Here is a 13009-nt window from a genome sequence, read left to right as displayed (position 1 = left end):
CTGCCTTGTACTACGTTGTGACATCTGAAGCCAGATTCCTGTTAAAAACAAAAAAAAAACCAACCTGTGTATAAATTTAGACCACTTCAGCACAGATGACACCTCCTTTATGCAGGAAAAGGTGCAGAATTCTCTTTTGTACATAAAGTCATTGTGTTTCAAAGCTATTAACCCCCTGGCATCAAGAGTCAGGATATTTCAGTGTTGAGCACTAATGCAAAATACATTTGCATTTAGTGGCAGGGGCATCAGACCTGCCAGCACCAAGATGTCAAACCTTCTTTCTGATGTGGTTAACGGAAACATCTTGGGGAATAACTCCAAAAAGTGGCAAAGTCAACCAATCTAAGGCTGTTCCCAAGTCTGCATATTCAAATAAAGACCATAAAACAGAATCCCTCCAAAACAGCATAGGCATATTTTGCAGCTCCTCAGGAGCAGTTTTCTGGGGCTTCATATTCCTATCTGCCATAGTGTCTAACAATAAAAATAAATCTGTCCCATGCCAAACCTGGCAACAACTTGGTCAAATGGCAAGATGCATCCTACTAATGGTCCTACATAAACTACTTAAAAAAGTTACTGTAAAGAGCTCCTTCTCTCACTATATGGGCTGTTTTGCAGCCTTCTATGCTACAGCTTGATGGAGCCTAAATGCATCCATCTTCTGTGATGTGGAAGCCTGACCAGCAGCCAACATTTTGTGGTTCTACAGCTTTACACAAGTTTTCTCTTAAGGAACCCAGAAACTTTCCCTCACTCCACCCCTGTTCATTCAGGCCCTTACCATGGTAATGGGATTTATTCACGTCAGGAGAACAGATGAAAGGAAGTTGTTGGCAATACCTGGACAGGGGGAAAAAAGGGTATTTCCTGTTACATGTGAAGTTTAAACAGATTCGCAAATAAAATGTAACAGTTGCAGGGCAAAATGCTGTGATCCAGAGTGGAGCAAAATTCCAGTGACTTTTGCATAGCCTATCTTGCCTATTGGGAACATCCCCAAGTACCTGGCAGTTTGCTTTGAATTTTAGGTGGTAACTTGTGCACTTTTGTGGATGCATTCAGCCCTCATGATTCTCTTATAGTGCTTTCCAGAGAAACCGCTGTTGCCACTGTCATTTGTTATGTGAGACCAGGCTGAGATATTGTAATAAGTGTTTCTTATATTGTCTCACTACATAGACCGGAGCTCATCAAATCATTAAGGGTGCATGAAATCCTGTTCGTATTGACGTCAGTGACAAAACTCCCACTGTCTTCAGCAGGGCCAGGACTTCACCTAGTATCTTGGAGGCTGCAATAAATTTAAAAACTATTTTTCCCCATCCCATCTCTTTTTAATTTCCCTTATGAGACTGTAATCTCTTGGGAATCACAGTAGCTTCAGAGAAAAATGCAGTGGGCGTGCTTACACAACCATTGTATACGATTTTATTCCTACTGTCTGGCTCCAGCAGACTTCATCATAGGATGAAAGAGAAAACTCCTATCATGCGCAGGGTATGCTGCTGTCTTCTACTAAGTTCAAAATATTTATCATAAATGTTCTGCATTCTCTTTGCTATGATCTGTGTATGCTGCTATTGTGGGAATTTCTTTCACATAAATTGTTCTCTTCAGTGATACTCAAAAGCACTCACTGTCAAAAATGCCTCTTCTCTCTCAGGACCCATTCCACTGCCATAAACCTTGGGTTCCCTTGCACTCGCCTCTCCTTACAATGTGCAGCTTCTTCTTTTATTAAACCCTCTGTACTCCTACCTCCTCTACATGGAAACTTTTGTATCCTTCCAGGGAGCGCCTCTCTCCCTCTCCAGTGTTTTGGAGGCTTTGCAAACAGAGAAAAATTTGTTTTATTTCACCTAGCAGAATCTTCTGCATCAGAGAAATGGGGACTTTAAAAATGTAGTGTGCTTGTTTTTTCCTCATTATAAACTGCCAGATCTTCCTGTGGCTCTATCTACGATGCCAGCATCATGATGAAATTGTCCTTCCCATCACAGGAGCACCAGTGTATAGTTTGGAACTTAGTCTCTCAAATAAAAGAACACACCAGCTGTCAGTCAGCAACAAATTTCTTCTTTATTATGTAGCTGAAGATGGCTGTTGCCATCCTCTGACTTTTAAGATAAACTGTAAAGGTGCGATCTATTTCATACTTTGCAAGTACCACTGAATACCAATACATAACAGTTTCCTGGGTGCACTCTTGACCTGTATGACTGTAAATCCATTTTCACAATTTGATATACTGCACATGTTCAAATTGCTGTAACTTCTTTCTTTAAAATAGTGAATAAACTCTTCACCCCCACATTGTGCAGAAATCATGTGACCTGCCAGTATATCTCTGTTTTAATAAGACTTTTAAAATAGCTATGATTTACATTTAATCCTGTTTAAGTATAGTTTATTTATTAATTGAACAATATGTTAAATGGTTGTATATAGAATTGGAGTCTTCAAAAGTAATGTTAACATTGAATTTATTCTTGTCATTGTAAAAGTCAATTAAAAACATTATCGTGTAATAGGTAGGGTCATAGGTCTAAATAAGCTGCATATTTTACCCTTATCCATCTCATAGTTTGTGAGGTTAGTAGACATCATTATAATATATGACCACGGATGGATTTGATCTATTAGAGTCAACAAATATGGAACAAATGGTGTTTGAGAAAATAGAGTCAGATTTTCTGTTCCATATTGTTTTTGGTTACTAAAACTCCCTTTAGTATCACGTGAAATGTAGCATCCATATGCATCTGGGGAAGATATAGCTGAACCATAAATCTATTGGTCTTTTACTTGCAAAAATATCATACCTCAGCTATGATCATATGCAAAGATTTTTTAGAAGGCTTTGTAAATGCCATTTGAATTTACAATGGCACTTTTTTGCCTTACAGCCATTGATGTTCCATCTTTAAAGCACTCACATAAAGGTATATTCTCATACGGATGGCTGCAATTTGTGCCTACTTCTATATCTAATCTACCAAATATATTGAAAAACTCTCATAAAACATTGCCGCAGAACAACCTTAATTTTGAATTTCAACGGCTAGATATCTAAAAAGACATTTTTGATTCTTATATTTTTTTCTGTACAATAGAAAAGGACATTGAAGCTAACATTGAATCTAACATTTAGTTGAAATTTTTAATTTTTCATGCTATACATTAAACTTCTAATAATTTTCAAATATAAAATCTCATGAAATTATTTTATAAAGTAATTGATAGTATGTGAAGTATATCTTATTAGTGACCTCGCTGATCACTTCAATAACATAGTTGGAAGATAGCTTTGCATATCAGATGTAAATCAATCCAGATGATGTTACACATGTGTCCACACAAACAAATAGGTTCCTGTTCTTCTTTCTGTAAGCCTTGTTGTACCTCAGATTTTTAGGCAAAGCCCCCCATTGATTTTAGTGGGTACTTGTCTGCTTAAAAACTGATGGTAAGACTCCTACTGCAAATTGCATAACTCTCTGGGCCAACTTTTCTGCTGGTATGACCTGATGCCGCTCTATTGTAAATGGAACGGCATCATTTCACACCAGCAGAAATTTTTATCCTCATTATCTTTAGTGGGACAAGAATCTGGTCTTGATTTTCATTACCATCGTTGGCTAAGATTTTCAAAGGGACTAAAGGACTTTAGTTTCTGAATCCTATTGAATTTCAGTGTGAGTTGGGCATCTAACTCCCTTACGCTCTTTTGAAAATCCTAGTCCTTATTTTTAATCAATCTCTTTTTAACAATTCTTTGGAACAATTACTGGCACAAAGGTTTTACTGCTATATTTGGAATATTGAAGTTGTTATGTCTTTGAAGAGCTAGTATGTCTCTATTGTTTCATTATCTTAAATATTTGGAAGCCATTCTGGTACTATGCTGATGAGTGCATAGATAGATAGATAGATAGATAGATAGATAGATCTCTCCAGAAGAAACTGATTGATATTGGGTATCAACTGATTTTCATATAGAGTAGTCTAAACTGATAAATGGCAGAATGCGGCTCTTTCATTTTATTTATCTTTGTTCATTGAGCTGGATTTTGTTTTATGAAATGTGACACTCATTGGTAGGAATTGAGCAGTTATTGTGGGGAGCGCAGGAGAAGATGCATCCCAAACATACAAGTAGAAATTCAGACAATTGAAAATAGAAGGTACACTTGTTAGAAAAGGAGCAAACTTCCACCTATCTTGTACTGTGTGCATACTGGAGTTACAGCTATAGTAAACTGACGTACGGCACTTAATGTGATCAAGTGTCAGCTGATGACTGCTAAAATTTGTTTAGCAGTAAGTGTAACAAATATGACCGACATTACCATGGTCATCAAAATTACAGGAAACTCAGGAGGACAAGTTGAAGGTTCCCCGTACCAATTTACATGACCAACACTTCTGTAGAATTCTGACTGATCTCAGTGGCATTGCTGGAGTCATTTTCACGATAGAATGAACAGTCCTTGCATGATTCCTCCAACATATCAGATACTAACAAGCTTTCATTCAACAGCCATCTTGCCTTCATGCCTCACCTTTTATTATGAAACAAATGTTTTGTTTTGTCCACTCCCCATTAATATTTGAGCCTCCCATATTCCTCATTATAGTACCTCAAGGTGTTATTAAAGCTCAAGGCTCTATTGCACACTTATCTTTTCGTAGGACATTCCAGTGGGAGTGTTTTGGTAGATGGAAATTAGTTAACACAAATATGACTGACTTGCTATTGAGTTGTGTGTTATGATTTAGATTATATGTTATGGTGGTGGTGTATTATCAGGAAGGTACTGGCTAAAGACAATACTAAAGTGAAATTAGATGTGTGTCACATTAGATATCTATCTATCTAGAAAGAGAGAGGGCATCAGTCTCTTCTTACACTAATGTAACTCCATTCACTTCACTGTAGTTACTCCTGATTTATACCAGTGTAAGTGAGAGGAGAATGACCCCATAGAGTGTGTGGAAAGTAGGCTATTAGGTATCTATTTACTGTGGGAATGGTTTTTGTGGACTGAATTCTTATACATCCTTCTCTAATTCATTTAATAAACATCAATCTCTTTCATGGAAATTTTAAGACTCTTTGGATGTACTTTAGGAAGCCTTTGGTGCACTTTTTGTACTGGCAAATATCAGGAGGTACAGGAATTAAAAATATCGCAATGCTCCAGTGATCCTTAGAAGATGGTGAACATGAAATATTCCTGTACATTCATTGATTAAATTTGGGTTGGAGGTTTGCGAAGTGCAGAGTTTTGGAAGGTCTTACTGCGGGACTTCATCATCAATTCAATGGCTCCAGTAACTAGAAGCACTGAAGGACCAGGGTTCCATTTTCGCTTGCGTTTGTGCATTGAGCAGAAGGGTGTGATGCATGATCTGGAATGAACAAAATAGCTTTGTGTTTAGGAATCGCCAAATTAATGAAAATTCAGAACGCTTTAATTTTGAAAATGAAAACAAATTCTTTGGAGGAAATATTGCTGCGGACAGTTTCAAGATTTCTGTTGTCTGAATTTTCTGTTTATTGTGTACTGTTCTTAAACATCTTTTTAACTGAAAAACCAATGAAAAATTAATATTTGCTTTCAAAAAACCACATCTTGTTCCATTTAGCACCATTATGGGCCTGCTCTTGCTCCCATTGAAGAGAGTGACAAACCTTTAATAAATGGGCGCAGGGTGAGGCCCCATATGTTTGGCTTTTTATATATATAATCACAAGAATAAAAGTACAGTAAGTTGAGGTATCCACTTAGATTTCCACCTGTGTTTTATAGTACAAAATCCCTCAATTTTCCTTTATTTATTTAGCAGTTAGCTTTTCCATTTATTCTGCAGTTAAAATTGTCAAAAAAATTTAAATGCTGTTGGCCCATTTCTCTTCTCAATTACACTCATATCAGTCAGGGAGAATCAGACGCAGTCTTTATGAAATCTGTGACTCTGAACAAGAAATGTCGGGCTCATCAGTGATTTGGACTTCATGGCTATGGGGAGAGTAAGAACCACCCTTAGACCCCATGTGGGCTACCCAGACCTGGGCTCAGGCAGTGCTTGTTTACGTCTTCCTCACAGCATGTGGGTAGGAAGGGTCAAGGAATGGGTGGAGCTTGGCTCCCCTCCCTATTCACTGGCCGGCCAGTAGAGCTGAGCTGGTTTGGGGGACATTATAATTTGCTGTTGCCCTCGGGCATACAGGAAAGAGGAACTAATTGTCACTCCTCATCACAATACCGCCTGGCATGGTATGACTTTTCCACCACCCCTTATTCAGAGCTGCGCCTGATGTGGAAGTCTAGTCCTTAGTGTGCTGAAACCACCATGCTATCAGGAATATAGTGGAAGAAATTTAAAACAGGCCATGGTTCTCAAATGTGGGTACCAAAAGTTGGGCATCTCAATCCATATTTAGTCATCTATCTATCTTAGGTTGAAAGATGGCATGATTAAACACCTCAGTCTTTAATCTAATTATCTTCACAGCATCCCTGTGAGTTAGGGAAGTACTATTAAATAAGTGGCCTGATTTTTAGAGGTGTGAAGAACCCACACCACCAGTTGAAGTCAGTGGGACTGAGTAAGAGTTGCAGTACCTGGGCCATTTTTTTCTGGATGATTAAACTTCAGTCCCATGTACTTTTGCTTTCCTGAAAGAAGCTAAAGTAGAATTGACCAGGACTGAAAAATATGACTTAGTGAAAGAATAAAATAAGAATATATGAAATGGATGGACTAAAGAATATGCAGGATATATCAGGCACATCAACCAAACATATGGTGCTAAGTGAGAGGGTTTTTTTTAAATTGCAAAATATATATATATATATCATTTCTGGCAGTCTCAGGGATGATGTCACGTGGCTGTGATAAATTTAGAAGAATGGGACATATTTTGGCTTGTTCTTGGAAACCTTTTTCTCGCATGCAAACTGTATTTCTCCTTTTATTAACCCGTTCATAGAATGTTTGAATTTTGCTGCTAGAGCACCATGCTAGCTCACCATAAAATGTGAATGATGCTAATTGCTTTGCACTGCCTAACTTACTGCTGTCCCCCTTCCATCTTAAAGGACAAAATATGCTCAGAAGTGAGCTGGCAGGTCATCCCCTGCTCTGTTCTTAGTCAAGTTTAAGTTAAATAATTAAAATCTTGTTTGCATATTCCAATGAACTGTGAAGCAGCTGTTTTTTCCTTGAGATCTGATGGATACAATCCCTTGTAATAAACTAATAATTTAGCATCAAAAGTAAAACAAGATCAAAAATTCAATACTGTCTGTTGTTTCAAAACCAAACCATTTAACAATGATAAATTAAAATGATGATTATTATGATAATAATTAATTAATTATGATTCCAGCATCAACATTTGTTTTTCTATCCATTGGTTATTTCATAACTAAATTTATAGTAGAAGCTCTGTTTGTACGTTACAGCTGTTTTGATCTTATAAAAACCTTTCCCATATGATAATGACGCCACTCAGCTCTGCCATAGTTCAAGATCATTTGGCCTTTTCATTCTAAATCCTCAGCTTTAGGTGTTTATAACTCAGTCATGTGAATTTGCTTTAGATTGGTGCATATGTTCTCAGCCCAGAAGAGATTTTTGTTTTAAACAAAAGTTGGCTTAAATCAATTAAGCAGTTTTATAGCACTAGAGCAGAAAAAAGTTTATGGGCTGTCTAAAATGTTTTAGTGTCTTCCTCATAACCACATTGCTAGAGGAAAAGTGGAAGATACAAGGAACACTGCTCCTACCTGAACATGGGTTTATGGTCCAGAAGAACTGCTCTGTGTGCAGTCCCACTGCTCATGTTCTTGCCACAACCCCAACACACTCATTCCCTCCTCTGAATTCTAGTGCAGAGATCTGACACTGAGGGCCTCTGCAGTTCCTGGCCCTCACTACACAGAGGAAATTTAGCATTTCCACTGCATCTGGGGCCTTGTACGCCCATGCAGGCAGACACAGGATGTGCTCTTAATGTGGACATAAACATTTAATAATTAAACTTACCTTACCTTGAAAATTTCTGAGCATGAATAGGGCTTGTTTCCCTTATGTTTTTGAATTAAACAGCAATATTGTAGTATGGATTAAGGATGAATTTCAGCCCTTTCTCTGTATTCAGTACCACCCTTCAGCTCCCCAACATGCAAAGGAAGTACATGAGCTGCATCCTCCCGTAAGGTAATGCAGCTTGCTCCCCTGGTGCACCCAGCCAGCTCTGTGGACAAGTGCAGAGGAGATGTCATGGTCCTGTCCCCTTTAGGGAATCCCAGATTGGATTTAAGTTTCCCAAAGGGAGCTGTTCCTGTGCTCCCGTTAGCATAAGTACTGTGACTGCCCCTAGCCACTGTGGAGAGGATGGCTCATTACACACCCGCTTCCCTCCTGCACATCTCAAGGGCAATCTGGCCCACTGTATACTGAGTGAGCACACATGTTTATACTGTGTGCACATGTGATGCACATGGACAGACACACACATAGATACCGCAAAAATACTTGAAACTGTTACTTGGACTATGACATGGCCATTGTTTTTATTGAGGAATAGAGTCTTTGCTTGCTGTGGAGGGAAACATTAAAAAATAAAGCGATTGAAACATCACTTCCGAACATGCCCAGATGGCATCTGCCAAAATTTTTAGCATACCCTAATTAAGCTCCATCCTTTTTGTGACATCACAATGTACATTCATTCTCCTTGCCATCTGACCAGTGGATTAGCAGGCTACGATGGGACAGATTGCATCTGAAAGATTGTTAATACTCATTCAAACACATCACAGTTCAGCCCACCTTCACATGCCCCTCCTCCATCAAAAAGACTTTATCATGATTAGAGAAAATCATGAGAAAAGAGTTTTTCCCATTTTTGTTGCATTGTGCCACAGTCCATCTATTCTAAACTTGTATTTTAAAATAAAATTTAGTTGTTAACTTTTTCCTGTTGTGAAGAAATAGCCACCACCAGGGAAACACTTGATAGAAAACAGTCTCTAGAAAAACACTAGTTGCTTCAAAATGGGACTTCACCTACTCCCCCCACTTTAGTTAACTTACTGATATGTGAGCTGCAAAACTTAATTGGGACCATTAAGACTCCAGACCTGCAATGCACAAGCACACTGCCTTGTGTTGTAAATTAATGTCTTGGGGACTATAAAGCTACCATTATTAAGAACAATCATTTTTCTTTTGTGCTATTTCAGCTGTAGCCCAGAGAACTTGACACTATTTTTTCTGCATATCTGTCAATAGATAGATACACTGAAAATGAACTATAAAAACAGTGTGGACAATCTGAATGTGTGTGTATCTATGTCTGTCGTAATATAGATACTGACCCATACACACACACTCTATATATATATATATAATACTGCATGTCCACCTATCCTAGTATAGACAGCATACTAAACATCCCATATTTTAGTGAGTCCACTGCAAAACATCCATTCTACTAATATTTTTGATATTGCATCAGAGCTGAATGACCCACAGAGTTGATATGATATCAACAAAAATCGCTCACATGGAAGAATAAATCCAAATTGTCATATTAACACTGCACTAAGTCTGAAGGTCAATATAATGTCGATAGAAATGTATATTTCTTTAATAATGACTTTAATATATACACACACATTTAAAAAAAATAAAAATAAAGCAAAGATAACCACACAAATAAATGCTTTTAAAATAACCAAGTCTTAACTAAGCTAAGGAAGGATAAGGAAATTCAGAGTTTGGAGTGAGATTCCTTCTTTCTCTCCTTGTGTATTGATCTTGCAACACACTTAAAATATCCATGTGCAATAATCCAATAAAATAGTGTGAGTTAAGGACAGACTAGCTAGCAGCGTTAACTATTTAAAAACATGTAAAAATCCAAGTGCTGTAACTATTGCGGGTTTCTAAAAATAAAGCATAGCTAGGATTTAATAATAAATAATAATAATTAATAATAACAAACAGCTGCATCTTCTCTGTACTTCAGATTTAAAAGATAAATATGGCTGCATTTTAGTACTTATTACTCAGAGCAAACCAGGGTCACTCCTGCCCCAAAAAGATCATAAATAAAAGTGAACTTTCAGCTTGTTGTATTCAATTTTATTTGCAAAAAGAACAGGAGTACTTGTGGCACCTTAGAGACTAACAAATTTATTAGAGCATAAGCTTTCGTGGGCTACAACCCACTTCTTCGGATGCATCCTTATGCTTATGCTCTAATAAATTTGTTAGTCTCTAAGGTGCCACAAGTACTCCTGTTCTTTTTGCGGATACAGACTAACACGGCTGCTACTCTGAAACCTGTCAATTTTATTTGTCCTTTAAGTTTATTTAGCTGCTTCTGCACCCACTTTCACAATGCATAGGCTGTCGTTCCATGACCTAGCATTATTAAATTGCACTTATCAATCATTCTTGCCAGGAATGCCATCGCCAACTACATTAAAGAAGTCAGAGAAGTCTGGTTTCAGCAGTCCCTCGCCTTCGCAGACCTCCTCCCTTGGAACGGCATTCACACAGCATCATCGACCTGTCATTACAGGACCCAGAGGTGAGGCCTTACCCAAGAGCCCCAAATCAGCTTAAACTTTAGCCTCCACACCCTGAATCAGCATTATTTTCTACTGAACGTCACCATCAGCCTGTGACACACACGATAAGAGGTTTTGCTATTTCAAAGCTGGTAGCCTGAAGGTTTCAGTTATTGAGAACTGTGTTTGTTTACTGGGTTCTGTTTGTTAAAGTTTCTGGTAACAATTCAACATTTTCCAAAGTTTTTTGTGGGGAGAAGTCATTATTTTTCATCAGAAAAATTACAGAACGGGTTACTTGCTGTGTGTTTTTATTTTCCATGTCAATATATACGATAGGTTATTTATCTGCTAAAGATGGGGACTCCTCATTCAACATCTAAACTGTGCTAATCTCCTTTCGACATCCTCGGTTTTCATTGCGTGTCATTTTGTATTCAAGCTGTTGGCATTAGTGTGCTGGAGAACTGCCCTCATTAGTGGACTCCTTTGAAGTTGTAGATTGGTTCCTACAATACTTTGGCTGATTTTCTTCACAATATTTTCTGACTGGCTTTTCAAATAAAACAGATGTCCTCCGGGTCTCCATGTACTTATACATTTGTTAGAAAGATATATCCACATTAACCTAGAAAAAATAAATATGATACACAGTTCACGTTAGAAAGAGAGCACATTCGTGCACAGTGCTGTCCACAAATGAAAGAATCGTTTAGCAAATTTTCTGTATATAAAAACGTGAATGAAATAATTGTAACAATTCTTTCTGCCATGGGTTTTGCTTTATTCAGAATAATTATTGTTCAATTGGTGAGGTGTGGAAGACTTACTAGCAACTCATACCTGGATGAAAGAAAGTCCACATTTTGTACTTTCCTTTTATAAGAGGTCTTTATTGGGTTTATTGTCATTACTGACATCAGTGTAACCAGGAATAATTCTATTGTCTGTATACTGTAAGGGGATGGTGCATAAGTCTGTGGAATTTCACCAGTGTAATTGGTATTAGTTTAGAATCAGGCTTAAGGTTTCTGTATAGTTTTAGAAATTTAAAACATACTGGATTAATCAGTGGAGTCAAGCTGTTGGCTGTTAATCATATAAGAATTATTATTTTCCTGTGAGAACTAAGCTACCAAACAAACATGTAATATCTTCAAAAAACTTTGATAATTGGTGATAATAAGAAGGCATGAATTAAATGAAGGTTACATTAACAACATAGTGTGCTGCACATCAGCTGACACTAAATTCCTACTTTGTAATACTCTTAAACTTTCTGCCCTTTAGTTCTGTACTATTGACTAGTTAGTTAACAAATCCTATTCAGTATTTAGTTAGATTTTACCTTACCCCCAGTTTATTTAATTTAAGATATACCAGACTGTAGCGGAGCAGTGACTCACTGGCACGGCACCTCCTGCTGGTTGTCCAGGGAATTCACTTTTCCAGCTCCGGAGTGCCCTCTGCTGGCCGATGTCCCACTTGCTGCTGGCCCCCATGTCCCTCCCGGACCCCGGTGCCCCTTTACCTTGGGTGCTGCCCCCTGGCAGTACCCCCGCAGATCTGGGTCTCCCCTCCCCAGGGAGCCCCCAACCCCCTATCCCCGCCTCGCCTCAGTATATGGCTACTGCCAGTCACGATCTAGCCCCCGCTCACTGGGGTGGACTGCAGATGCCATTCATCATTGGCAAAGGGGGGTTTGGACCTGCTGCCTTTGCCTACCCCAGGCTACCCCTCTGTAGTCGCAGTACCTGTTCTGGCCTTTATCAAGGCCTGCAGCCTGGGGGTTCTCCAGGCTGGAGCTCCCCAGCTCCTCTAGCCTTTCCCCAGCCCTGCTCCACTCTAGGTACCGTTGTCAGCTCCCAGGCAGCCAGGCCCTTCTCCCTCAAGAGCTAGAGGGAGAGTCCTACAGCTCCTGGCTTCCCTGGCCTTTATAAAGTTTCCCCAATCAGCCGAGGCTTGCTGCTCTCCCTAACAGCAGCCCTCACCCAGCCTCAGCCCTGTCCCAGGGCTGATTTCAAGCCCTTCAGGGCAGGAGTGGGTGACCACCCCGCTACACTATGCACCCATTTGTGCCCTTAGTTAGAGACGGTGTATTTTGCATTTTTATGTGGTTTAAACAAAAATATGTCACTATACAAGTCTTGTTCAAATTTATATACATTATCTATTGAGAAATTTGGTGTGCAGTTGGGGAAATCTGCCAGTTGTGTGAGGCGACTGTTCACAAGGGTGCACAGAATTTGAAAGATCAAATTATAATGATTCTCTTTCACAATTTTATTTTTAAATGCTGGAAGAAAATGTGTGCACTAACTCTTTAGAAGAGTATCATAGTTCCTAATGTATTAAATAAAAATCTGCTTTTTTCAGCATCAGTCAGTGAGATCTTGTTCCACTTGAGGCTC

The 13009-nt window shown here is 38.7% G+C and overlaps 1 protein-coding gene across 6 annotated transcripts in view; it reads left to right on the top strand.

The window, feature by feature from the left end:
• LOC113407395 (nuclear factor 1 A-type) overlaps window positions 1-13009 on the top strand; it is a 301659-nt gene that overhangs the window by 236754 nt on the left and 51896 nt on the right. For 4 of the 6 annotated variants that reach the window (XM_026655854.2, XM_026655853.2, XM_026655856.2 and 1 more), the window contains exon 7: window positions 10490-10618. The exons of the other annotated variants lie outside the window; for them this stretch is intronic. In XM_026655854.2, coding sequence (XP_026511639.1) covers window positions 10490-10618 — 129 coding nt within the window. The remainder of the gene's footprint in view (window positions 1-10489; window positions 10619-13009) is intronic. 6 annotated transcript variants of the gene reach the window in all.

Source organism: Terrapene carolina, unplaced genomic scaffold (assembly GCF_002925995.2).
Source record: "Terrapene carolina triunguis isolate 2854851 unplaced genomic scaffold, T_m_triunguis-2.0 Scaffold211, whole genome shotgun sequence".
In the NCBI taxonomy this organism is placed as follows: Eukaryota; Metazoa; Chordata; order Testudines; family Emydidae; genus Terrapene; species Terrapene triunguis.
Note: the sequence above shows the minus strand (reverse complement) of the source record. Positions and strands in the feature narration are given on the sequence as shown.